This window comes from Ornithorhynchus anatinus, chromosome 3 (assembly GCF_004115215.2).
Source record: "Ornithorhynchus anatinus isolate Pmale09 chromosome 3, mOrnAna1.pri.v4, whole genome shotgun sequence".
In the NCBI taxonomy this organism is placed as follows: domain Eukaryota; kingdom Metazoa; phylum Chordata; class Mammalia; order Monotremata; family Ornithorhynchidae; genus Ornithorhynchus; species Ornithorhynchus anatinus.
In genome coordinates this window covers 11,765,575-11,793,180 of record NC_041730.1, presented here as the reverse complement: position 1 = coordinate 11,793,180, position 27,606 = coordinate 11,765,575, and the positions used below count along the sequence as shown (strand labels likewise).

Sequence of the window (27,606 nt, the reverse complement as noted above, 5' to 3'; positions counted from 1 at the left end):
AGCGGGGCGCGGCGGGGCGCGGCCGGGCGGTGCGGCCATGGCCTACTCGGCGCTGCAGAAGGTGGCCATGGTGTCCGGCCTCGTCCTGTGCGCGTCGCTGCTGCTGCCCAGGGCCTTCCTGCCCCGTGGGAGGAAGCGGGACACGACGCCCGAGGGTAAGACGCCCGGCCCGGGCTCCGCCTGTCCGTTCGTTCACTCACTCATTCATTCATTCAATAATTTACTCATTCATTCACGCCCTCACTAATTCACTCATTCATTCATTCACTTATTTATTCTCTCGTTCATTCTCACTTATTCATTCACTCACTCATTCACTCACTCATTCATTCATTCTCAGGCATTCACTCACTAATTCGCTCTCATTCATTCACTCACTCTCATTCACTCACTCATTCACTCATTCACACTCATTCATTTACTCATTCAGTAATTCACTCTCATTCAGTAATTCACTCTCATTCATTCACTCACTGATTCCCTCCCTAATTCACTCTCACTCACTCATTCACTCACTAATTCACTTTCATTCATTCACTCACTCATTCACTTTCATTCACTCGCTAATTTACACTCACTCATTCCCTCACTCATTCACTCTCATTCATTCACTCACTCACTAATTCCCTTACTAATTCACTATCACTCAGTCATTCACTCATTCATTCAATCGTATTGAGCGCTTATTGTGTGCACAGCACTGTACTAAGCGCTTGGAGTGTACAATTCGGCAACAGAGACAATCCCTGCCTCATTCATTCACTCATTCAATCGTATTTAGTAAGAGTGGGATTTGTTAAGAGCTTACTATGTGCCAAGCACTGTTCTAAGCACCAGTGGAATTACAGAGTCATCAGGTTGTCCTACGTGGGGCTCACAGTAGTGGCAACAGCCTGGGTTTGGTAGTCAGAGGTCGTGGGTTCTAATCCCGGCTCAGCCACATGTCTGCTGTGTGACCTTGGGCAAGTCAGTTCACTTCTCTGGGTCTGAATTACCTCCAGTGTAAAATGGGGATTAAAAAGTGTGAGCCCCACGTGGGACAACATGATGTCCATATATCTGCTCCAGTGCTTAGAATAATAATAATAATAATGTTGGTATTTGTTAAGTGCTTACTATGTGCAGAGCACTGTTCTAAGCGCTGGGGTAGACACAGGGGGAATCAGGTTGTCCCACTTGGGGCTCGCAGTTTTAATCCCCATTTTACAGATGAGGGAACTGAGGCACAGAGAAGTGAAGTGACTCGCCCACAGTCACCCAGCTGACAATTGGCCGAGCCGGGATTCGAACCCATGACCTCTGACTCTGAAGCCCGTGCTCTTTCCACTGAGCCACGCTGCTTCTCCAACAGAGAAGAACAGTGCTTGGCACATAGTAAGTGCTTAACAAATACCATTATTATTTTTAATCCCCCCTTTACAGGTGAGGTAAATGAGGCCCGGTGAAGTGACTTGCCCAAAGTCACACAGCCAATAAACTGCGGGGTCAGGGTTAGAACCCACGACCTCTGACTCCCAAACCTGTGCTCTTTCCACCAAGCCATGCTGCTTCTCTGAATAATGGTATTGGTTAAGCGTTACTAAGTGCCAAGCACTGTTCTGAGCACTGGGGTAGATACAAAGTAGTCAGGTTGTCCCACGTGGGACTCACAGCCTTAATCCCCATTTTACGGATGAGGTAACTGAGGCCCAGAGAAGTTAAGTGACTTGCCCAAAGTCACACAGCTGACACGTGACAGAGCCAGATTAATCAAGCATTGTATTAAGGAGAGCATTGTATTAAGCACTTGGAAAGTACAATTCAGTAACAGAGAGAGACAATCCCTGCCGACATCGGGCTCACGGTCCAGAAGCAGGGAGACAAACATCAAAACAAGATGAGAAGCAGCGTGGCGCAGTGGAAAGTGCACGGGCTTTGGAGTCAGGGCTCATGAGTTCGAATCCCAGCTCTGCCACTTGTCGGCTGTGTGACTGTGGGCAAGTCACTTAACTTCTCTGTGCCTCAGTTCCCTCATCTGTAAAATGGGGATTAAGACTGTGAGCCCCACGTGGGACAACCTGATTCCCCTATGTCTACCCCAGCATTTAGAACAGTGCTCGGCACATAGTAAGCGCTTAACAAATACCAACATGATTATTAAAACAAGATAGATCTGGATGGACACAGTCCATGTGATAGGATTAATCCCTGTTTCATGGATGAGGTAACTGAAGCACAGGTAAGTGAAGTGACTTGTCCGTGGTCACACAGCTGACAAGTGGCAGAGCTGGGATTAGAACCCAGGTCCTGACTCCCAGGCCTGTGCTCGAGCCACTAAGCCACGCTCCTTCTCTTCTGTAACCCTTCTCATGGGATCCTCGATTACAATAATATAATAGTGGTATTATTTTATAATGATATTTAAGGGCTTGCTATGTACCAAGCAGTGGGCTGAGCAATGAAATAGGTACAAGATCATCAGGTCAGACACAGTTCCCTGCCCAACATGGTTGTCTCAGTCCAAAGAGAAGGAAGTCCATGTATTGAATCCCCATTTCACCGATAAGAAAATAGGCACAGTGAAGTGACTTGCCCAAGGTCACACAGCAGCCGCTTGGCAGAGCCGGGATTAGAACTGGGTTTTCTGACTCCCAGCCCTCTGGTCTTCTAGACCATGCTGCTTTGCTTGTACCTCTAGGCCTCAGGCAGAATTGGATTATTTCTGCCCATTATACCCTCTTAGGGATAGATCTCAATTATTGTCCTGCCCCAGTCAGATTTTGGAGCCCTGATATGGAAACTGCCACAATAAACATAATTTTGGAAGGACCCAGTGATGATGCCTACCCGAATCCCCACCCCTTCTTCAAACTCCCAATATTCAACCCCCTTGGGTTTCCAGTTTCACTTTTGTTAAGGTGCATTCATTATTTTTTTTTTGTAATACATCGGCTGTGTCAGACCATCCAGTCATATTTCTGTGTCACTCATGAAACCTGAATTGTTTCAGGGCTGAGGTGGTTGTCATTTTGTACGTGCCGTATTTCTGTTTTGTGTGAAATAAAGTTGATTTGAATCATCCATATTATTTGGTTTTGTTCTTTTTTATGTCATCTTTAATGGTGTTTAGTTATTTTCAAACAACTGTCTGGTTTGTGGAATTGAATCATAATGTTGCAACTGCTTCTTGACACGTGATGGTATGCCTAAGAACAGTTCAAACCACCCAGGAGTTTTACAGCTCATTTGACAAACACCTTTTTCCTTATCCCTGGATATTAATATGTAGTAACTTCCTAATTCATTCAGACGGAGCACGTATCCTAACTGAAGTCCCTCGTTGGTGAGTTTGTATCTGTTAAGCAATTTTGGAAATATGTTGATTCTTTCTGGCCATTACAGTATTTGAATACTCTATAAAGTGTTATGAAGCTGAAAATGGCCAAGAGATGGCGAAGTGGACAACTGGGTTATTTTTAGATAGTTTGGGGAGTTGGGAGCCTGATGGGAGGGGCTGTCAGAAGACTTGCTTTGACTCGTGATTACCTGATTTTGTAAATATTTTTATGTCTGTCCCCCCCCATTTAAAATGTAAGCTCCTTATTGGTAGGGAGTGGGTTGGCCTTGCGGTAAGCATGGGACTGGGAATCAGAAGACAAGTTTGAGTCCCAGTTCTGCCGATGACCCTGGGTAAGTCACCTAACGACTCTGGGCATCAGTTTCCTCATCTGTAAAAATTGGGATGATAGATTATGAGCCTTGTCAATACATCAATTTTATTTACTGAGTGCCTAATGTGCACAGAGTACTGTACCAAACACTCGAGAGAACAGTACAGCAGAGTTGGTAGACTCCTTCCCTGCCTGCAGCAGGGACTGTTTCAGATCTCGTAAATTTACATTCACCCTAGAGTTTAGCACATAAGGGCTTAATAAATGCCATAATCCTGTTTTTTCCCCCCACAGTAATCTGAAAGTGCTTACTATGTGTGAAGCACTGTGGTAGACATAAATTAATCCAGTTGAACTCAGTTCCTGTCCCACATGGGACTCACAGTCTAAATAGGAGGGAGGAGTGGCCTCTGCCATTTGTCTGCTCTGTGACCTTGGGCAAGACACTTAATTTCTCTGTGCCTCAGTTACCTCATCTGTAAAATGGGGATTAAGACCGAGTCCCATGTGGGTCAGGAACTGAGTCCAACTGGTTTACGTTGTATCTACCCCACTCGTTCGGTCGTATTTATTGAGTGCTCACCATGTGCAAAACAGTGCCTGGCACACAGCACTTAAATACCATTAAAAAAAGAAAGTGTTTTCCTAAGCACTTGGTATGGAGGATACTCAGTGAATACTACTGCAGCTTCTGGGCAAAGGAAGGCCATTGAAAGGAAGGTTTAGGGCACAAGGGTGGTGAGTGGCAGGAAGTTCCCGAAGCGGTGGAAGAGTTTACCAGAGGGTGGCACAGAATGAGGGCAGACAGAAAGCCACACCCAGCAGGGGGGAAAGTCATCTAAAGCCATGGAGGGACCGGGATCGATGACGTAAAAGTCACGGCGTGGGACCCAAGTGGAGCCGGCCCATTCTTCACAAGCGGCCGTCTTCCGCTTTGGGTGTAGACTCTTTGGGCATGGAGGTATAGACTCCTTCAGGGCAGGAGGTTTGTCCAGAAGTTACCTTGGAGACCCTGAGAGCGATTTCAGAAGACAATGCTTGGCTCCTCGAATTTCTAATCGAATGGGGGAGATAGACAAAGGTGGTAAAGCAGTAGTAATCAATCAGGGGAATTGGTTGAGCACTTGCTTTGCACAGAGCATCGTACTGAACTCTAGGAAAGGGGATACAGGTGGGAATGAGGCCAGGACCCTGCCCCTTAAGGGGCTTGCAGTTGGTGAATAGAGGTGTGGGAGTCCAGGGAGAAGCAGCCTGGTCTAGTGGATAGATCTCAGTCCTAGGAGTCAGAATGACCTGTGTTCTAATCCCAGCCTCGCCTCTTGTCTGCTGAGTGAACTTGGGCAAGTCACTTCTCTGTGCCTCAGTTACCTTACCTGTAAAATGGGGATTAAGACTGTGCCCTACGTGGGACAGGGACTGTGTCCAAACCTATGTGCTTGTATCCACCCAGTGCTTAGTACACTTCCTGGCATAAAGTAAGTACTTTAATACCATTAAAAAAAAAAAGCTCATCACTGCAGTCTGGCCAACTAAGATGTGGACTTTTCAGGCTAAATACAGTAGGTTTTTTTTTGTTTCTAAAGCAGAATAGGCATTTAACAAAGTAAGCTTGTGTGCAAGCAATGTGTCTTCCAACTCTGTTATATTGTATTCTCCCACGTGCTTAGTACACTGTTCTGCATACTGTAAATGCTTAGTACAGTGCTTTGTAAACCGTAAGCATTCAATAGATATGAAACAGTAAACACGATTGACTGATTTTACGAAGAAAAGTGTTTCAGCCTCAAAAGTCCATGAAGTTTACGGTGAGCCTCGATGATCCAGTAAGAACAATTTTGATAAAAACAAAGTATCAAGTCAGTGTGCTTTCAAAGAATTAGGACCTGGTCGAATTCCATTTTATAAAACACAGGAATAAGTGTTTCCATCTCCCCAAATCCAACTTCCAGTGCTGAAACATTGCATTACTCTCTTTTGGACAGGTTCTCATTTAAAGCCAATTTTGAAAAGGGGCCCAAAAATCTGTGGGGAAGCAGTCGAGGCTATGGTTTGGATGAGTCGAACACGAAGGGATTAATCTTTATGGACACACGTGCAGGGACACTGCTTGCTTGGACTCTCCTGGCTGAGGCCAGGGCCCTGGGGACGCAGGGGAATCAAGAAACCTACCATTTGGAATGTGCCAAAAACTCGTCGTCATGAATGACTGGGGTGATGAAAGTTGTAGGAAAGAGGACACCTAGGTACCTCTACCAAATGGAGTCATTCCTCAAATGTACTTTTGAGCAGATTGGCCAATGCAGCCTTTTCTATAGTTCTTTACAGCCAAAAATTTTGCATTTAAAAAGCACCTTTCAGCCAGAAATCTCCGAGAATCTTAAAGGCGTAATGAGGTTTATTTCCCAACCTCCTTACGAGGCAAGCGGTATGTGATTTTTTTTTTCCCCTTCTACTAGTTGAATTAGGCTCTTTATCCTTCAGGAGCCAAGGGACAATAAAGCACTCTCTAGGTTCTTTGTCTAAGCTTTCCTCTCAATTTCCGATTGGCTTGTTTAAATTTCTAAATTCCAGCTGTATTTTTCTCATTTTTAAAAGTCCTAATTTCTAGTCTAGAAAGACTTCCCTGGGAGACATTAAGCTCCCTCTAGACTGTAAGCTCATTGTGGGCAGGGAACGTATCTATCAACTCTGTTATATTGTGGCTCAGTGGGGAAGCAGCGTGGCTCAGTGGAAAGAGCCTGGGCTTCAGAGTCAGAGGTCATGAGTTCGACTCTCGGCTCTGCCACTTGTCAGCTGTGTGACTGTGGGCAAGTCACTTCACTTATCTGTGCCTCAGTTACCTCTTCTGTAAAATAGGGATTAACTGTGAGCCTCACATGGGATAATCTGATTACCCTGTATCTACCCCAGCACTTAGAACAGTGCTGTGCACATAGTAAGCGCTTAAATACCAACATTATTGTACTCCCCTAAGCACTTAGTACCACAGTAAGCACTCAATAGATAAAGATTGATTGGCTATCAAGTAGCTGGTAGTTCCTTGAAAAAAGGTGAACTTCCCTTCCATCCCTTATGCGTCATCTATGTGCTTGGATATGTGCCCTTTGGGCATTTGATATTCGACCCACCACCAACCCCACAGCGCTTATGTACATAATTTTAAATTTTATATTATAAATTATTCTGTCTCCCCCCTTAGACTGTAAGCTTGTTAAGGGCAGGGAACATGTCTGCTAATTCTCTTGTACTCTCCCAAGTGCTTAGTATAGTACTCTGCACATAGTAAGCGCTCAGTAAATGCCATTGATTGAACTTCCCCTTCAAATCCAGCAGATCGTTGGTCTTCCCATCTTCAAAGCCCTTTGGAAACCCAACCTCATCTAATTATAAGTGATCCCCGATTAATTCCCAACACTTCAAATAGCATCAACCCAACAAACAGCCTTAGCCCTTATGTGTCTACATTCATAGTATGTATACATGTCTGTGTGTGTGTGTGTGTGTGTGTGTGTATTCATTTGAATAGCCAGTTTTTTATTCTGTTTCATCCTGACGTGCTACTTCCTGAAATCTCCTTAGTCTTCCCCCCCCCCCCCCACCTCTATTTGTAAATTATTTTTGCCCATCTGACCCCTCTCCTCTATTATTTTGAAATAGCATGGTCAGTGGAAAGAGCACAAGTCTGAGAGCCAGAGGGCCAAGGTCCTACTTTGTGGCCTTGGGCAGTCGCTTAACTTCTCTTTGCCTCAGTTTCCTCATCTGTAAAATGGGGATGAAATACCTGTTCTCCTTCCTCCTTAGACTCCGAACCCCACGTGTTAATATCTGATTAGCTTATGCCTTCCCCAGCGCTTGCCACATAATAAGCCCTCAACAAATAACCACAATTCTTACTACTAGACTAAGCTCCCTGAGGACAGGAAGTGTTTTGCTGCTGTTGCATTCTCCTGACTACCCAGTGCTTTGCACAAGGCATTCAGTGCATACGATTGAATGGTTGATTGATTGGTGATATTTATTAGAAGGATCAAGGGCACTTAGTGTTTCAGTATAAATATAGATGACTCCACTCTAATGCCCACTAATAAGAGAGAAAACACATTTACTTAGGATCACAAACTGTATGAGCTGTAGGAGCTAGCAGAGCTAACAGAAAAAGAGACATGGGATTTGATACTGAAAAAACTTCATATAAATGCAACTCTAAGGGAAAAAAACTCTTACCTTTACCTTTATAATTGTGTGTGTGTGCTGGGGTGGATTTATTAAAAAGGAAGGCAAGCAACTCCATGTGATAAAATTAATCAGAGCTTTACATTCTCACAGATAGGAATTCAGACAACATAAGAGACATGAAGTTATGAGAATCACATGAATAAGGAGAGTGCTTAGTCACGTGTGGTTTACAGTGAGTTTTAGAAGTTTTGACAAACCCCTTACTGTTATGGGAAGTAATTTGGGATCATCAATATTTATGCAGGGCAAAAGGGTTCTTGCTTTTTAAGGCCTTATCAGTAAATCTGTATGTAGATTCAGCGGCTCTCTTAAGTGCTTATTTCATTTCCTAAAACAAAATCTTTGTCACAAATGAGGATTCCAAAAAAAAAAGTAAAGTCTCTGAGGTCATTTTTGGCCCTGCATCCATCTTCAGTGAGAGGTAGTAAATGGAATCATTTATCCCCATTCTGATTCCACGGACAATACATATTTCATTAGAAATTGACCATCAGAGATGACTTTGAATGGCCTTTTGGCGTGGGTTAGAATGTACCGTTTTGTGAGCAGTTGGAAAGCATAGACTTAAGGCATTGAACCATAACTAAGGATGGTAGTGTCATGATGGTGAAGCAAGTAACCTTCTCCCCTCTCCCCACCTCTCCAGCCTGGGCCCTGGCTGTACCACCCATGGCTGAACCCCCACACTATGTGGATGGGAGAATTCAGGGAGGGGTTATTGGAGAAGGTGCCCTGCTGCCCAACTTCTTTTGGATGGAGACACACCTAGTTTGTGAGTTTGTTGTAGCTTCCCCCAACCTCCTGGCCAGGAACACCTGGTAACGGGGACTCGGTGTTCACCAGCTGAAGCGGTGTCGCCTAGTGGATAAGGCACAGGCCTCGGAATGCGAGGGACCAGGGTTCTAATCCCAGCTCTGCCACTAGTCTACTGTGGGACCTTGGGCAAGTCACTTTACTTTTCTGTGCCTCAGTGGCCTCCTCTGTAAAATGGGGATTAAGATTGTGAGCCCTATGTGGGACAGGGACTGTGCCCAACCGGATTAGCTTGTATCTACCCCAGCACATAGTACAGTGCCTGGTATATAGTAAGCACTTAACAAATACCACAATTATTATTACTATTATTATTCTCAGATGCATTCTATTATTATTCTCAGAGGGCACATGGGCCCTCTCCTGGGGGTACCTTCCAATCCAAGATGGCAGCCTTCCCAGACTTTTGGGACCCAAGGAGGAGGTTCCCAAGTCATCCTTTGATTCACCCCTTGGGAACCACCAGTTTAGTATTAGAGAACGGGACTGCGATTCAGACCTCTTGGCCCTAATTCACTGACTCACAACGTGAACAAGGGTCCTCACTTCATGGGTGTGATGGAGACGTCGGCCCCCAAGGGATTCTGAGCCAGCCTTAATAATAATAATAACTGTTGTATTTGTTAAGCGCTTACTGTTTGCCAGGCACTGTATTAAGCGCTGGAGTGGATTAAACATATCGGGTTGGACACAATCCCTGTCCCATGTGGGGCTCACAGTCTCAATCCCCATTTTACAGATGAGGTAACTAGACATAGAGAAGTGATTTGCCCAAGGTCACCCAGCAGACAAGTGGCAGAGCTGGGATTAGAACTCATGACCTTCTGACTCCCAGGCCCGTGCTCTGTCCACTACGCCCTGCTGCTTAACTTTGCTCACTGACATGACCCAAGGGTCTGTAACCAGGGCTGAAAAGACTTTGTGACAAGTTAGTTATTAGATGCTGGTCCCTTCTCAGTCCTCATTCCACTCCCCAAAGTCTCTGCCCGCTCTTGGCCCTCATGCATTGCCTCACCTTTACCTTCAATTTCTCCATCTGTGAAATGGGGCTGCTGCTACTTTGCTTCTCCCATCATTTATTCATTGCCAACTCCATTGTCCTCTCCCAAGCACTTAGTACAGTGTCGTGCACACAGTAAGTGCTCAATAAATATGATTGATCAAAGAAGCACAGGGTAATTCTGACCTGAGTCAGAGTGCAGCCAACTTCCAGTAGTCTTAGATTGCTTTTTCATTTGTTTTTCATAAAGCTTGAATTTCATCTGATGTTGCAAGCCACCTCTGTCCCACAACCTTCTCTTTGCCCCAGTTCCCTCATCTGTAAAATGGGGATTAAGACTGAACCCCATGTGGAACCTGGACAGTGTCCAACCTGATTGCCTTGTATCTACCCCAGCACTTAGAACAGCGCCTGGTACAGAGTGAATGTTTAATAAATATTAAAAAAAGCCCATAATCTCACTAAGTGCAAACACTTTCAGGAACCTAAATCTTTGTGATTGGCGAGGGAAGCCTCGTTCATCAGTGGTGACAGAGTTGAGAGATGGCACCATCTTACTGACGACGTCGGAGTCTCTCCAGTGCCCCACTCCAGAGGTGGTATTTATCTGCTAGATTGTAAGCTCCTCGGGGGCAGGTTTTAATTCAACTGAACTGTCCCACACACTTAGAACAGTGGAAGTAATATATTAGTTTTTGTATAACACTTTCTCCCAAATCACTCTCATATTACCTCAACTTTTTCCTCCCAACGACCCTCGGAGATGCTTAGAAAGGCAGGTATCATTCTCCTCATTTTGCAGATGAGGAAACTGTGGTACAGAGAGGCTAAACGACTTGCCCGAAGTCACACAGGGGGCCAGCGGCAGAGCTCAAACTCTAACCCGGGGCCTCATGGTTCGGGAAGGGTGGAAGTGATGGGCTGTTGATTCTCTCCTCAGGGAAACCAGGTCGCTTTCCTCCCGTGATGCGTCAACACGTGCCCACGGCCGGCCGGGCCCCGGCTGGCCACTTCCCAAGATCTCACCTGGCCGAGGCCGTCGCGAAGGCCAAGGGAGGAGGAGGAGGAGGTGGCGGCGGAAGCGGAGGAGGAGGAGGAGGGGGGAACGCTGGCGGCAGAGGTCTCGTGGGTCAGATCATCCCCATCTATGGATTTGGAATCCTTTTGTACATCCTTTACATCCTGTTTAAGGTAAGGATCATTGATCTTTTTTTTCCCCATGGTATTTGTTAGACGCTTACCATGTGCCAGGCACTAAGTGCTGCAGTAGATACAAGCTAATCAGGTTGGATACAGTCCCACATAGTGTTCACAATCTTAATCCCCATTTGACAGATGAGGTAACTGAGGCACAGAGAAGTGAAGTGACGTACCCAAATTCACACAGCTGACAAATGGCAGAGCCTGGATTAGAACCCAGGTCCTTCTGTTCCCCAGACCCATGCTCTTTCCACTAGACCACATTGTTTCTCAACTTGATCATTCATTCAGTCGTATTTATTGAGCCCTTCCCGTGTGCAAAACACTATACTAAGTGCTTGGGAGAGCACAATATAACAACAGACACATTCCTTCCCTACAGTGAGCTCACCATCTAGTCTAGATCCAACTTGTTCATGTTCATTAGGACCAATTAAAAGAGATTCATAATTTTCAGATTTTTAGGATTCGAAGTTTTGCCAGAAAACAACCTCAAACAGAAATGCTTTAGTTTCTTAATAATAGTAACAATATAATAAGATAATGATGGTGTTTGTTACTCATTTATGATGTGTCTAGCACTGTACTAGGTGTTGGGGTAGGTGTAAGGTAATCAGGTCAGACAAAGTCCTCGTCCCCCATGGGACTGCAAGCCTAACGGGGAGGGAGAACAGGTATTGAAACCTATTTTACAGGTGAGGAAGTTGAGGCACAAAAATGAAATGACTTAGCCAAGGTCACACAGTGGGCAAGTGACAGAGCTGAGATTAGAACCCAGGGCCCCTGATTCCCAGGCCTGGGCTCTTTCCACTAGTTCACGCTACTTCCTCAAAATCGATGCCCTCTGGGGAGATGTGGTAGAAGGGGGAAAATAATAATGATGATTTTTGTTATGCGCCGTAAGTGCCGAGCACCGTTCTAAGCGCTGAAAATAAAAGCTTAGTTTGAACTCTGCAGGCTTCAAAGGTCCAGGACCACCAGATCTTCATCCTGCTAGACTCTACCTGCTACCCTCTAGGCTGTAAATTCATTGTGGACAGGCAATGTGCCTGCCAACTCTGTTATCTTGTACTCTCCCAGTGCTTAGTTGAGTGCTCGGCACATTAGAAGCACTCACTAAATATGTTCGCTTGATCGCTGCAACCCCTGGCCCTAGACAGTATTCAGCAAAGTCATTGGGCTCAGTAATAATCTCAGCTATTTTTGTGCCTGTCTTCCCTTTTACAGGGTAATCTTGTAGAAAGGGAATGTGCCATTTTTTTATTATGTTCTTTCAGACAGTCAGTCAGGTCAATGTGGTAATAGATGTGAAGAGGCTTTTTTAGTCCTCTAGACTGTAAACTACTTGTGCGCAGGGAATTTTTTTACCAACATTGTGATATAGTAATAATAATTGTATTTGTTAAGCGCTTACCATGTGCCAGGCACTGTACTAAGCACTGGAGTGGATACGAGCAAATCGGATATGACACAGTCCCTGTCCCATGTGGAACTTGCAGTCTCCATCCCCATTTATAGGTGAAGTAACTGAAGCCCAGAGAAGTGAAGTGACTGGCCCGGAGTCACCCAGCAGTCAATTGGCGGGGGTGGAATTAGCATCCAAGTCCTTCTGACTCCCAGGTCCATGTTCTATTAGCTAGGCCCCACTTCCAAGAGCTTAGTACAATGTTCTGCTTACAGTAAACACTCAATAAGCACGATTGTTTGCCTGACATGCTCTAACCCTTGGATTCTTAGCTCTCTTCCAAGGGGAAAACCGCCACAGAAGAGCGGAAATACCGGACTCCCCTCCCTGGGAACACGCACAGGAAGATTAGTAAGTATGACGTCACGTGGGGGAGAAGGCTTGATGAGCAGTGACCTAATCCATCCCCTGGGTGATTCCCTGAGATGCTTCCAGAGCCTCGCTCCCCCCGGCTCGGGTTCTAATCGCCCCCGGTACTTCCAAGAGCCGGGCTCCGCAGTCCCCACTCGCCACGGGAAATGGGAAGTTTAGTGAAGGGGAAAAGTGCACCCCGAGTCTGAGGACGGTACGGAAGCGATGGAGGGAGTCGCGACTCAGCGCGCTGCCAAACTGATTTAAATTGGAAAGGGCCACACAGAAAGGTTTCAAAATGGCCCCAGCCCATCCCTCCCCATTTGATGGCGGGGATGGAGGTTGGGGAGGGGTAGCTGGTGCTTCCTAACCCCTTTCCTGCAAGGGAGCACTGGATCTAGCCAGACAGAGCAGTTAAAGTGGCAGGAACCCACCTGGGCCCTCATCCTCGTGGCTTAGTAGAAAGAGCATGCGCTTGGGAGTCAGAGGTCATGGGTTCGAATGCCAGCTCTGCCACTTGTCAGCCGTGTGACTGTGGGCAAGTCACTTCACTTCTCTGTGCCTCAGTTACCTCATCTGTAAAATGGGGATTAATTGTGAGCCTCATGTGGGACAACCTGATTACCCTATATCTACCCCAGTGCTTAGAACAGTGCTCTGCACATATTTAAGCGCTTAACAAATACCAACATAATTATCGTCCCACCATTTTCAGCATGGTCTGGTAGTAATAATAATAATAATAATGTTGGTATTTGTTAAGCGCTTAAATATGTGCAGAGCACTGTTCTAAGCACTGGGGAAGATACAAGATAATCAGGTTGTCCCACGTGGGGCTCACAGACTTCATCCCCATTTTCCAGATGAGGGAACTAAGGCACAGAGAAGTGACTTGCCCACAATCACACAGCTGACAAGTGGCAGAGCAGGGATTCGAACCCATGACCTCTGACTCCCAAGCCCGTGCTCTTTCCACTGAGCCACGCTCCGGGCCTGGGATTCAGCAGGACTTGAGTTCTAGTCTTGGCCCTGCCACATATCTGTTGCGTGACCTTGGGTAAGTCACTTCTCTGTGTTTCAGTTACCTCATCTGCAAAATGGGGATTACTACTGTGAGCCTCATGTAGGACACAGACTGTGTCCAATCCGATTATCTTATATCAACCACATCATTTAATACAGTGTTTGACACATAGTAAGCACTCAACAAATGCCATAAAAAAACCCCTTCTTTGGTTCCTTTCCACCATCTCTGGTCATGCCAACCTACTTGCTACTGGTAGCATTTAAGTTTAACCCTGTAGACTGTAAGCTCATCCCTCTAGGCTGTAAACTTGTTGTGAGCAGTGAATGTGTCTGTTATTTTGTTATATTGTACTCTCCCAAGCACTTAGTACAGTGCTCTGCACCCAGTAAATGCTCAATAAATACATTTGACCAATTGTTTTCACCCCTGCCTCAACCCTGCCCTGCCCTGCCCTGCCGGCCAGTGGGGAGAGCCCAGGTATGGCAGTCAGGAGGCCTGGGTTCTAATCCAAGTCCCAGCACTTGCCTGCTGGATGACCTTGGTCAAGTCACTTAAAGTCTCTGGCCTCGGTTTCCTCATCTGTGAAATGAGGATTCGATGCCTTTTCTCCCTTTAGACTGTGAGCCCCGTGTGGGAGAGGGACTCTGACTGATCTGATTTTACTGTGAATATCCCAGCTGTTACTACTGTGCTTGGTGCATAGTAAGCACTTAACAAATCCTATTATTATTATTCTCCAGTTCCTTTTTGCAACAGGAATCTCTTCACCCCTCAAAGTCTTCCCCATTTGAGAAACTTTCCACCTGATAACAATGATGGTATTTGTTAAGCCCTTACTATGTGCCAGGCACTGTTCTAAGGCCAAGATCCGCCCTTTCCTATCCACCCAAACGGCTACCTTACTGCTACGGGCTCTCGTTATATCCTGGCTAGACTACTGTGTCGGCCTTCTCTCTGACCTCCCTTCCTCCTCTCTCGCCCCGCTCCAGTCTATTCTTCACTCCGCTGCCCGGCTCATCTTCCCGCAGAAACGATCTGGGCATGTCACTCCCCTTCTTAAACAACTCCAGTGGTAGCCTATCGACCTCCGCTCCAAACAAAAACTCCTCACTCTAGGCTTCGAGGCTCTACATCAGCTTGCCCCTTCCTACCTCTCCTCCCTTCTCTCTTTCCACCGCCCACCCCGCACGCTCCGCTCCTCCGCCGCCCACCTCCTCACCGTCCCTCGGTCTCGCCCGTCCCGCCGTCGACCCCCGGGCCACGACCTCCCGCGGTCCCGCAACGCCCTCCCTCCTCACCTCCGCCAAACTGATTCTCTTCCCCTCTTCAAAACCCTACTTAAAACTCACCTCCTCCAAGAGGCGTTCCCAGACTGAGCTCCTCTTCTCCCTCTACTCCCTCTACCATCCCCCCTTCACCTCTCCGCAGCTTAACCCTCTTTTCCCCCCATTTCCCTCTGCTCCTCCCCCTCTCCCTTCCCATCCCCTCAGCAGTGTACTCGTCCGCTCAACTGTATATATTTTCATTACCCTATTTATTTTGTTAATGAAATGTACATCGCCTCGATTCTATTTAGTCGCCATTGTTTTTAAGAGATGTTCTTCCCCTCGACTCTGTTTATCGCCATCGTTCTCGTCTGTCCGTCTCCCCCAATTAGACCGTAAGCCCGTCAAACGGCAGGGACCGTCTCTATCTGTTGCCGACTTGTTCATTCCAAGCGCTTAGTACAGTGCTCTGCACATAGTAAGCGCTCAATAAATACTATTGAATGAAGTAGATACAAGATTGACAAGATTGAGATATAAGGCTCCCCCTCTTAATCCCTCTTTTATAGATGAGGTCACTGAGGCACAGAGAAATGAAATGTCTAAGGGCACACAGCAGACAAGTGGTGGAGCAGAGATTAGAACCCAGGTCCTTCTGACTCCCAGGCCCCTGCTCTAGCCACTAGTCCATGCTGCTGCACCTGCAGCCAGTCACACTGGGATCCAGTTCAGGATGTGGCTTAATTTTAATGCCTTCGGGGGTACTATATTGTTTAACTGTTGCTATTTGGTTCGAGCCTTTTATCTTTTTTAGCTCACATTTGCTATAGGGCTGGATCACCCTCCTTGAATCAGTGGTGGGTTGGGGAAAGGGAGGAGAGCCAGCCCTGTAGGAAATGGGAGTTAAAAATTCCCCTCTAGACCGTAAAATCGTTGTGAGCGGGTAACTTGACTGTCAATTCTGTTATATTGTACTCTCCCAAGCGCTTAGTATAGTGCTCTGCACACAGTAAGTGCTCAATAAATATGATTGACTGAAAAATTTAAAAAGACCAAGCCAATTAATATGTACAAAGCCTTTCTTTTTCTCTTGAATGCATAAAGCCATTTTGTATATGTATCCTGTTCAAGTACCCAGATTGAGTGGATTCAAATAGGAAATAACAAAAATACTTAGCATTTATGTGGCACTTCCCTACCTTCAAAGTGCTTTACAACCATTAGCTAATAGCTCAAAGATGTCTTACATAAAAGTGCTAAAGACTTCCTAAAATCCTTCCTATCACTGAACTATGATGGTCTAACTCAGCTCTCTGAAGAGGCTTGTGGGTATAGACCTGGTAGGGTAAGCTCTCAACAATGGAGAGAAAGTACCATTTTGTTTTTTTAACTCTGAAGTGAAGTTCATTTCACGGCAACGTATTTGAAAAACTCAATTATTTTGATCATTTTTGCTTGCAGGACCAAAATAAATTTCAGTACCCAAATATTTCTGAATTTAACTCTTATCGACTGTTGCGTATCCGATCTCTGTGAAATGATGAAAGTCAAACCTCAGATACTGGGCGTTATTTCAGTGGCATTAAATATCTTTCTAAAGAACTTGGTGGATTGAGTAGCACACTGATGAATGGCTCCAATTATTTCCCTTTTGTAATCATCAATCAATCAACCAGTCGTATTTATTGAGCACTTACTGTGTGCAGAGCACTGTTCTAAGCACTTGGGAGAGTACACTGTAACAGAGTTGGTAGGCACATTCCCTGCCCACAACAAGCATAATAAGAAAGAAGCAGTGTGGCTTAGTGGAAAGAGCACGGGCTTGGGAGTCAGAGGTCGTGGGTTCTAATCCTGGCTCTGCCACTTGTCTGCTGTGTGACTTTGGGCAGGTCACTTCACTTCTCTATGCCTCAGTTCTTTCATCTGTAAAATGGGGATTGAGATTGTTTGCCTCTTATCTACCCCAGTGCTTACAACAGTGCTTGGCACATAGTAAGCACTTATTACATACCATCATCATTATTATTATTACTATTATAAGATGATAATGATATTCATTTGATCATATTTACTTAGTGTATAATGTGTGCCTAGTGCTAGAGAGAGTACAATACAACAGTAAACACGCACATTCCTGGCCCACAGCTAGCTTACAGTCTAGAAGAGGAGACAGACATTAATAGAAATAAATTTATTAATATAAACAAAGAAGCCCTCACTCTGTGCCAAACAAAGCCCTGTGCTAAATGTGGAGACAAATATAAGATAATCAGACCGTCCCTTTCCCTTCTGGAGCATAACAGTAATAATAATATGTATTAAGCACTTACTGTGTGCTGAGCACTGGACTAGTTGCAAGAGAAGGAGACAGGATGCAGTTCCTGGCCCACACTAGACTCACCGTTTGAGAGGAAGGGAGAACAGGTATTGAATCCTCCCTTTACAGATGAAGAAACTGAGGCACCGAGAAGGAAAGCAGTTTGCTCAGGGTCACCCAGCAGGCATGGGGAGGAGCCAGGATTAGAACCCAGGCCAAGAGATGGGGAGAGCAAGCAGAAAGACTGAAGCCATCTCTGGATTTTTCTCTTGGCCCTCCTGACCTGTCCGGTGCTGCCCGGGATTTTTTGGCACCAACCCAGTGCTGGTGAGACTCAGACTCAGACTTGGTAGGTCTGATGGGCATCTCTGCGCCCCACTTCTTCCCCCCACCGCCAAAGAATGCCATTCTCATTTTGGCTTGTCGATTGGGCTTTAGTAGACCAGCACAGCCTCTTGAGCCAAAGAGACTCTCGGCTAGTCCTGTTTCTCCCCAGCTCCCCAAGCCGGCTGGCTCCGTAGGGTAGAACGCGGAAGTCGACAGCTTTACAGTCAGTGGTATTTATTGAGCGCTTACTATGTGCAGAATAATAATAATAATGTTGGTATTTGTTAAGCGCTTACTATGTGCCGAGCACTGTTCTAAGCGCTGGGGTAGACATAGGGGAATCAGGTTGTCCCACGTGGGGCTCACAGTCTTAATCCCCATTTTACAGATGAGGGAACTGAGGCACAGAGAAGTTAAGTGACTTGCCCACAGTCACACAGCCGACAAGTGGCTAAGAACCAGTGGCTAAGTCCTTAGCCCAGAACCCTGGGCTAAGTGCTTGGGAGGGTACGGTACGGCAGAATCAGTAGATACGTTCCCTGCCCACATGGAGATGATGGTCTGGAGCTTTAAAGAAACCAGTTCACCTCGCAATCTCCGTGGGCTGCCGGGCTGGCTTTTGTCTTTCAGCTAACTACGAACTGGCTCAACTGCAGCAAAAGCTGAGGGAGACGGAGGAAGCCATGGAAAACTTGATCAATCGAGTAGGGCCTCACTATGACAGGTATGTTTTCTCTGACCTTTTCTTCCATTGGCAGGCCAGGCAATCAATTCATCGTATTTATTGAGCACTTATTATTAATAATAATAATAATAATGTTGGTATTTGTTAAGCAGTTACTATGTGCCGACCACTGTTCTAAGCTCTGGGGTAGATTCAGAGTAATCAGGTCGTCCCATGTGAGGCTCACAGTCTTAATCCCCATTTTACAGATGAGGTAACTGGGACACCGAGAAGCCAAGTGACTTGCCCAAAGTCACACAGCTGACAGGGGGCGGAGCGAGATTAGAACCCACAACCTCTGACTCCTAAGCCCGTGCTCTTTCCACTGAGCCATGTTAAGGAGAGTGTAATACAACAGAGTTGGCATTCCCTGCCCTCAGTGCACTTTTACAGTCTGGTAAATTCTGGTCTGGGTGGGAGATCCAACCTTGGCCCCCAGTTCTTTCTGTGGCTGCCTAATTTTTATTTCAATTCTACCCGCTCCGTCCACGTAAAATCATTTCTCCCCTAAAATGTCCTCATCTATAACTAAAGACCTAAGCAGTGAAAGTCTTCGAATGAGAAAACATGCTTTTTATGCACAGTGTTTGGAAAATTCCTAGATTGGAAACTAAATTAGAATCAGTTACTAAGTCAAACGCCACAGCAAAATGTGTACCAGCTCAGCTAAGAAATAGAGTTAAGGACCAATATCTTCTGAGGCTGCTTCATTTTAACCGATAACCTGCCACAGTAAGATAGCGATGTCATTTTTTTCATCCCGAGATGCAATTTTTCGCTTTATCCCGCCCCAATTTTCCTGTAAAGTTTTCATCTTGGGCTAGGATTATATTGCCACCTGATCAAGAAAGCTGCTTTCTGCCAATTCTGCTCACAAACCCAATTTACTAATAAAGATAAAAGGCAGTCGGGTGCCTTATACAGTATGTGCTGCTCTTTGATAACTGGATTGTCCGGTATTGCTGGTTCTAAACAGTTATATGTTTTGCCGGAAGAGCACACGGCTGTAAAATTGTCTACCTTGATGTATTTTTAAAATAAAATAGTGTATTGTTCTGCAGCAGCCTGCTAGGGGTTATTGAAATGATACATCCCTGTGCCGGCGCTGTTGCTGAATTATTGAAGAATTCACCCAGAAATGTGGTTTGTGTTTGTGTCATATCAAAGAGAAGTGCTGTGAGGCAGGAAAAAAAAACAAGCGGAAGGCTCTTTGGGTTTGGAGCGTCAGTGGCTTCTGCCCTGGGGAAAACAATCTTAAAATGGCAACAGAACAGCATGGCCATGTGAATAGAGCATGGGCCTGGGAGTCAGAAGGATCTGGGTTCTAATCCCAACACTGCCACTTGTCTGCCATGTGACCTTGGGCAAGTCGCTTCACTTCTCTAGGTCTCAGTTACCTCATCTTCTCAAATGGGGGCTAATAATAATAATGTTGATATTTGTTCAGCGCTTACTATGTGCAGAGTACTGTTCTAAGCGCTGGAATAGATACGGGGTAATCAGGTTGTCCCACGTGAGGCTCACAGTCTTAATCCCCATTTTACAGAAGAGGTAACTGAGGCACGGAGAAGTTCAGTGACTTGCCCACAGTCACACAGCTGACAAGCGGCAGAGCCGGCATTCGAACCCATGACCTCTAACTCCCAAGCCTGTGCTCTTTCCACTGAGCCACGCTGCTTCCCGTGAGCCTCACACATGTGAGCCTCATGTGGGACAGGGACTGTGTCCAACCTGATTTGCTTGTATCGATCCCAGCACTTAGTACAGTGCCTGGCACATAGTAAGCGCTTAACAAATACCACCCAACTGATTAATTCAAGTCTGAAGCTCTCGGGGAGCTGTGGCTGGATGGGGAAAGCCCCTGCCCCTGCTAACAACCGGGACTCAAATACATGAAATTCAGTCTAAATCATAAGCTTCTGAGCAGGGAATGTGTCTGTTATGTTGTTAAATTTTACTCTTCTAAGTGCTTAGAATAATGTTCTGCACATAGTAAGCGCTCAGTAAATACGATTGCCTGACTGCGTGTTGAGCACAGTGAAGAGTCCAATGGATGTGCATTGTTTCAGCCTGAAATGTCCACAGTCAGTGGTGGGAGAGAAAGCTTTCGCAGAATAGGGCTGTGTATTGCGATGGGGCGTTGGCTTTTGGTCATTGATCTGTTGATGGTGAACGCGAAACAGCATGGTTTAGTGGATGGAGCTCGGGCCTGGGAGTCAGAAGGACCTGAGTTCTAATCCTGACTCTGCCACTTGTCCACCGTGTGACCTTAGGCAAAGTCACTTCACTTCTCTTTGCCTCCGTTACCTCATCTTCTCAAATGGGGATTAATAATAATAATAATAATAATAATGTTGGTATTTGTTAAGCGCTTACTTTGTGCCGAGCACTGTTCTAAGCGCTGGGGTAGACATAGGGGAATCAGGTTGTCCCACGTAGGGCCACAGTCTTAATCCCCATTTTACAGATGAGGGAACTGAGGCACAGAGAAGTTAAGTGACTAGCCCACAGTCACACAGCCGACAAGTGGCAGAGCTGGGATTCGAACTCATGAGCCCTGACTCCAAAGCCCGTGCTCTTTCCACTGAGCCATGCTGATTAAGACTGTGAGCCTCAAGTGGACAGGGACTCGATTGGCTTGTATTGATCCCAGCACTAAGTAGAGTGCCTGGCACATAGTAAGTACTTAACAAATACCACCGTTAATTAATTAATTAAAGTCTGAGGCTTTCCGGGAGCTGTGGCTGGGTGGGGAAAGCCCCTACCCCTACTGAAAACCAGGGCTCAAATACGTGAAATTCAGTCTAAATTTTGAACCCGTTGTGGGCAGGGAATGTTTCTGTTATATTGAATTGCACTCTTCCAAGCGCTTAGCAAAGTGCTCTGCACATAGTAAGCGCTCAGTAAATACAATTGACTATGTGTTTTAGGCACTGTGAAGAGTCAAATATACGCACACTGTATCAGCCTGATGTTTTCACGGTTAACAGTGGAAGAGAAAGCTTTCCCGGAATAGTCACCCTGACTCTTTCAAGTGCTCAGTACAGTGCTCTGCACTCAGAAGGCACTCAGTAAATGCCACTGATTGAATGACTGATTAATTATTCAGAGGCCCTCAAAGTATTGTTGTTACATATTTTATTATCTCAACTATTAAGCGCTCACTCTGTGTCAAGCACTCTGCTAAGTTCCTGGCCTACATGGGGTTCACTGACTTAGAAAGAGAGGGAACCAGGTATCTCATCCCCATTCTACAGAGGAGGAAACTGAGGCTCAGATGGGGTAAGTGACTTGCCCGAGGTCACACAGCTGGGGCTGAGACTGGGCCCTGGACCTCCTAACTCCCAGACCCAAATTATTTCCACTAGGTCCCTCTGCCTTAAACGCTTAGTACAGTGCTCTGCACACAGTAAGCGTTCAATAAATACTGCCTTCCTACACAGCTATTTTAGTTGTCTTCTTTTCGGTCCAGGGAAATGAGAAGAGGTACGTGAGAAGATTGCCATTTAAATTCTCCTGCAGATTCTGAATTCTCCTGAAAGAGAGCAGGCTCTCACATTAGCAATGGCTTGTAGCAAGCATATACACTTGAGAAGCAGCGTGGCTCAGTGGAAAGAGCCTGGGCTTGGGAGTCAGAGATCGTGGGTTCGAATCCCAGCTCTGCTACTTGTCAGCTGTGGGACTGTGGGCAAGTCTCTTCACTTCTCTGGGCCTCAGTTACCTCATCTGGAAAATGGGGATTAAGACTGTGAGCCTCACGTGGGACAACCTGATTACCCTGTATCTCCCCCAGCGCTTAGAACAGTGCTCTGCACATAGTAAGCGCTTAACAAATACCAACATTGTTATTATTATTATTATACACTTACACGCTGTCTCTCTGCCTTCCTCTCTGTCTCTGTCTCTCTCAGAGGCTCTCACATTTGAGGGCTTGAGTTGAATCCAGGGGAGTTCAAGGCTTATTTAGTTTTCCTTTTCAATTAATATCTAAAGCTGTGAGGATGGGAAAGGGCCCTGGCTCTCTCATGTTTAGAAGACTATTTGTTTTTCATTCTCCTCTCCGGTCTACATTTATTTCATTTACTATATTTTTTTCCTTTGTTTCCGAGGAAGGACAGAGGCTCCCTCTCATCTGTTCTCCTGTAATGACATGATATTAGGAGAGCAACGAGTCTCCTATTTGTTATTCTGTCAGACCAAATCTCTGTCATTACCCAAGTCTCCCGTGCGTGGAGGGGAGACAAAGAGAGCGGAAGCTTCATTTACAGGCTGTCTGGAGGCTCACGGGAGCCTCCCACATCTTCAGCCTCGCTGCTTCAGTAATCGCACCGTTGTGCGTGAAGTTTCAGCAATTCTGGGGCTCAGAAATCTGCTCCTGATGTCTGTATTAAACCTGGAAATGTACTGGAGGTTCTAAAGGCTGTCAGATAACACCGCTCAGGCTCAAGGTATTATCCACCCAAAAGTTTGAAAGCTCCATCCAAACCGTAGAATCCCGAAACCTCAGCTAACTCTCTCAGGGTAGGTCCTGTGCTATCAAGGGCTTGGTGAAATGAGGTCCGTTCTGTTTAAGGCCAAGTCCACGCAAACGGAGCGAAGGGGCCAGGAATAGAGACTCTCACCTCAAACCAAAAGTTCACTTGGTTACTAATAGCGGGAGAATCTTCCCTGTCATCAGAAAGCCGCTATTAAGCAATAATAATAATAATAATGGTGGTATTTGTTAAGCGCTTAATATGTGCAAAGCGCTGTTCTAAGCGCTGGGGGATACAAGGTGATCAAGTTGTCCCACATAGGTCTCACAGTTTTAATCCCCATTTTACAGATGAGGTAACTGAGGCACAGAGAAGAGAAGTGACTTGCCCAAAATCACACAGCTGGCAAGTGGCATAGCTGGGATTAGAACCCACGACCTCTGACTCCCAAGCCTGGGCTCTTTCCACTGAGCCACGCTGCTTCTCATAGCCAGAGCGGAGCTCTGCAGTGTTCGTTATTTAAAGTAAAGTAGCCAAGAAGCCTGCCTTTTTTTAAAAAAAAAATGGTATTTTTTAAGTGCTTTCTATATGCCAGGCACTGTACTAAGCGCTAGGGTAATAGTAATAATTAGGGTATTTGTTAAGCACCTGCTATAGGCCAGGTACTGTTCTAAGTGCTAAGGTGGATACAAGCAAATCGGGTTGGACACAGTCCCTGTCCCATGTGGGGCTCACAGTCTCAATCCCCATTTTACAGATGAGGGAACTAAGGCGCGGAGAAGTTAGGTGACTTGCCCAAGGTCACACAGCAGACGAGTGGCGGAGTCAAAGATTGGAACCCATGCCCTTCTGACTCCCAGGCCCATGCCCCGTCCACTATGCCATGCTGCTTCTGCGTTTGGGGCTTATCCTCAGGGTCACACCGGTGCAGGGCACACAGGTAGTTGTATTTTAGACTGCGAGCCCATTGTTGGGCAGGGATTGTCTCTATCTGTTGCCGAATTGTACATTGCAAGCGCTTAATACAGTGCTCTGAATGAATGAATTTGCCCGGAAAAGATGATTAAAGCAGTGAGGTTTTTACCCAGTGCACATGTGGTAGTGGAAATGCCTTATTTACTCTGGGCAGCTTTGAAATCGCACATGGGGTAGGAGCTGAAGAAAATCACTCAGTACCTCAGAAAGGTGTCTTGGAGCTGTGGGGGCCGAAAGAGCTTTTAGGGTGTGGAAGGGGAAATGTGTCTTGGTATTCGGGGAGGAGACTATAGACTGTAAGCTCCTTGTGGGCAGGGAACGCCTACTAACTGATGTATCATACTCTCCCAAATGCTTTAGTAATAATAATAATGTTGGTATTTAAGCGCTTACTACGTGCAGAACACTGTTCTAAGCACTGGGATAGATACAGGGGAATCAAGTTGTCCCACGTGAGGCTCACAGTCTTAATCCCCATTTTACAGATGAGGGAACTGAGGCACAGAGAAGTGAAGTGACTTGCTCACAGTCACACAGCTGACACGTGACAGAGCCGGGATTCAAACCCATGACCTCTGACTCCCAAGCCCATGCTCTTTCCACTGAGCCATGCTGATTCTCTAGTGTTCTCCACAGAGTAAGCATTCAGTAATCACCACCGATTCCCGGCATAATATGAAGCAGTCGGTGTTGGGAGTCCCGTTGAACAGGAGGAGCAAGGGTTTGAAGGTCAGTGCTGTAGGTGCCAGATCCCCAGTTGCACTGGGATCCTAGCTCTGCCACTTGTCTGCTTTGTGACCTTGGGTAAATCACCGTGCGCCCCATGTGGGACGTGGACCGCATCCAACCTGATTAACCTGCCTCTACCCCAGTGCTCAGTACAGTGCCTGACGCATAGTAAGGCCTTAACAAGTATCGTTTAAAAAAAAAAAAAGGATTCAGGACAGGGATGAGACTGGCCATTTTCTGAAACTTCATCTTCCTTAAGTTGAATGAGGCTGTCAAAGGCTGATTAAGAACCAGGCCAGGATCAGTCTATGATCCCGAAACTCTAGTGTAGAGGCAGCGGGCCACGGCAGTTGATAGGACCTGGGCTTGGGAACCAGAGGACCAGGATTCTAGGCCCAGCTCTGCCGCTTGCCTGCCCCGAGACTTTGGGCAAGTCACTGTCCCTGCCTTGATTTTTCCCTCTGCAGAATGGCCAAAGTAACACCTGGCTTTCCCCACCCGACTGAGAGGTAACTGGGGCAAAAATGACTTTAAAAATGTGGACGTATTTTGATGATAAAAGCCCTCTAGTAAATCAAGGCAATCTTAAATGAAGAAATGACCAAAGGCACTAGATTCCCATGGAGGGAAAGCAGCTTTGGCTGTTGGAGGTAAGTCTTGAATGGGGCTTTTACTCCCCCCCCAGAGCCCTGGAAGGGCCAGAGGGGCTGGAAGGGTCAAGCCTGTAAGCGAGATGAGCCATCAGCAGAAACTTCTGGTTTCTCTTTGGAGGCCGAGGCACTACCCCAATTTTTTTTGTTTTAAATGGTATTTGTTAAGCGCCTACTCTATGCTCAGGCACCGTACTAAGCGGTGGAATAGTTACAAGCTAATCAAGTTGGACACCGTCTATGTCCCACCTGAGGCTCACAGACTTAGTCCCCATTTTACAGAAGAGGTTAACTGAGGCCCAGAGAAGTGATTACCCAAGATCACACACCAGACAAGTGAAGTGGACATGAGAAACAGCATGGCCTATAAGATAAAACACGGGCCTGGGAGTCAGAAGGCCCTGGGTTCTAATCCCGGCTCCCCCACTTGTCTGCAGTGTGATCTTGGGCAAGTCACTTGACTTTTCTGTGCCTCAGTGACCTCGTCTGTAAAATGGAGATTAAGACGGGACAGGGACTGTGTCCAATCTGACAACCTTGTATCTACCCCAAAGCTTAGAACAGTGCCTAGCACATAACAAGCCCTTAACAAATACCATCAAAAAAGTAGAATACTGGGAGAGCTGGGATTAGCACCCAGTTCCTTCAGACTTCCAGGCCTGGGCTGCATCCATTAGCCCACACTGCTTCTCTGTCTCGCCGGGCTGAGTAAATAACTGGGCCTCTTTCCGAAGCAGGGCTCAGAAGGCCACCTCGGACCAGGAGAGGCGACTGCTGCAGCAGCTCAAAGAAATCACCAGGGTCATGAGGGAAGGGAAACTGATCGATGGTATCTCCCCCGAGAAGGAAGCAGAAGAGATGCCGTTCACAGAGGACTGGGAGGGTAAGTGGTCTCTTTTCCTCTGCTTGTTAACCGCCTGCAAAGAAAAACCCCTTCTCCCAAGCCCTGGGCAGTGGGGAGCCCACAGGAGGCCCTCCTTTGCAGGATGAGGCCGTTGGGGATGTTGTATTTGAGGAGCGAGTTCACCAACGACAGTATCATGCAAACGGGTTTGGAATGATCAGGCTCTTCACCCAGTGTCGACAACATGGAAGCTGCTGCCAACCTGGGCAGATGAGCTCCACCACAATCCATCTGCTTCCGGGCCCCGGCTGACGGAGATTTATTCCCTGACTTTCCTTAATCTGGCAACGTTTTCATTTTCCCCACCCTGCCGTTTTTGCCATGGAGATGAGGAGCCCGTCCAACTTGCATGGCTCGCTCTGTTTACTGGCCGGTCGTTTTCTTTTGTTCCACTTTGGAAAGCTGGAGGAACCAACAACAGACAGTGCCCCGGTCTTCTTTCCCGCATGGGGCTCGTCTCTCGGTCACCTGCTGAAGTGCTTGGAAGCCGACCCCTGCTCGGGCTACTTCGCTTGCTTGTAAAGGAGCAGAGTCCACTCCCTAGTTTCACAGATTTCCCATCTTCCCATTCCAGGAAGTGGGTTCAGTTTATAAATCATCAACGTTCGCTTCAAGCGCTAGTTTCTTCCTCTGCTTCACCAGGCGGTCTTCAGACTGGAGGTTTAGTTGCCATTTATTTCATCTCTCTCCTCCGTGGGACGCTGGACATGAAGCCTTAGGCAAAGGGTCAAAAGTAGGTGGTCCCGGGCGGCCAGAAGCCCTCCCCGACCAGCCGGCGGTTGGACGGCATTCCGGGGAGGCCGCTGGTCTTAAGGACATGCATTCTTTTCATTTCCAGGTTACCCAGAAGAGACCTACCCCATCTATGACCTGTCCGACTGCCTCAGGCGGAGGCAGGACACCATCCTGGTGGATTTCCCGGACCCGAGCCATCCCTCTGCCGAGGAGGAGGCTGAGCGGACGGGAGTGTTCCGGGAGGGGACGCCCTCGCCCAGAGGAGTGTCCCCGCGGGGGCCGGACAGTCTCCCCGTCCCGTGTCAGGCGATGGAGCCATGCCCCTGCTGCCTCCACCAAGAGGACGACCCGGCTGTCTTAGCGGAGAACACCCTGCTCAACTCCGACAGCAGCGAGCCGGAGGAGGCCACCTGGGAAGAGCGAGACCTGGGCCCGGGCTTGGGAGCGGGGAGGCCGCAGAGCCCCGGGGGTCAGGCTGGCCAGCAGGGCTCCCTCAGGAAGCGGAGCCCGAGGGGCTGTGAGGGAATCGAGACCCTCGGCCATGCACCCATAGGGCTCATCTAGATGTCGCCCCCTCCCCGCCCCCCCACTCTGTACCCATCCTTCTGCCCAGTCCTCTGTGGCACCACTGCCTCTCGCCAGGCGACTCTCCGTCGACCAAGAAGCCGGTGCCGGTGTTGCACTGTCTCCCGCCCTTGTGTCTCCCACCTTGCCGAGCTCTGCAGGGATTGAGCTTTTCACAACAGCCTCCCCCAAACACCAA

At 47.0% G+C, this 27,606-nt stretch overlaps 1 protein-coding gene across 2 annotated transcripts; it reads left to right on the top strand.

Annotated features, from left to right (window-relative positions):
* Positions 1 to 27,606, top strand: RIC3 (RIC3 acetylcholine receptor chaperone). 2 transcript variants are annotated; one of them, XM_029058946.2, is made up of 6 exons: positions 1 to 155; positions 10,640 to 10,890; positions 12,637 to 12,715; positions 18,282 to 18,375; positions 25,942 to 26,087; positions 26,947 to 27,606. In XM_029058946.2, exons 1-6 carry the CDS (start codon positions 38 to 40, stop codon positions 27,405 to 27,407), a joined length of 1,149 nt encoding a protein of 382 aa, XP_028914779.1. In that variant the 5' UTR covers positions 1 to 37; the 3' UTR covers positions 27,408 to 27,606. The 2 variants fall into 2 exon arrangements, with proteins under 2 accessions (XP_028914779.1, XP_028914778.1); XM_029058945.2 differs by having other exon boundaries at positions 25,939 to 26,087.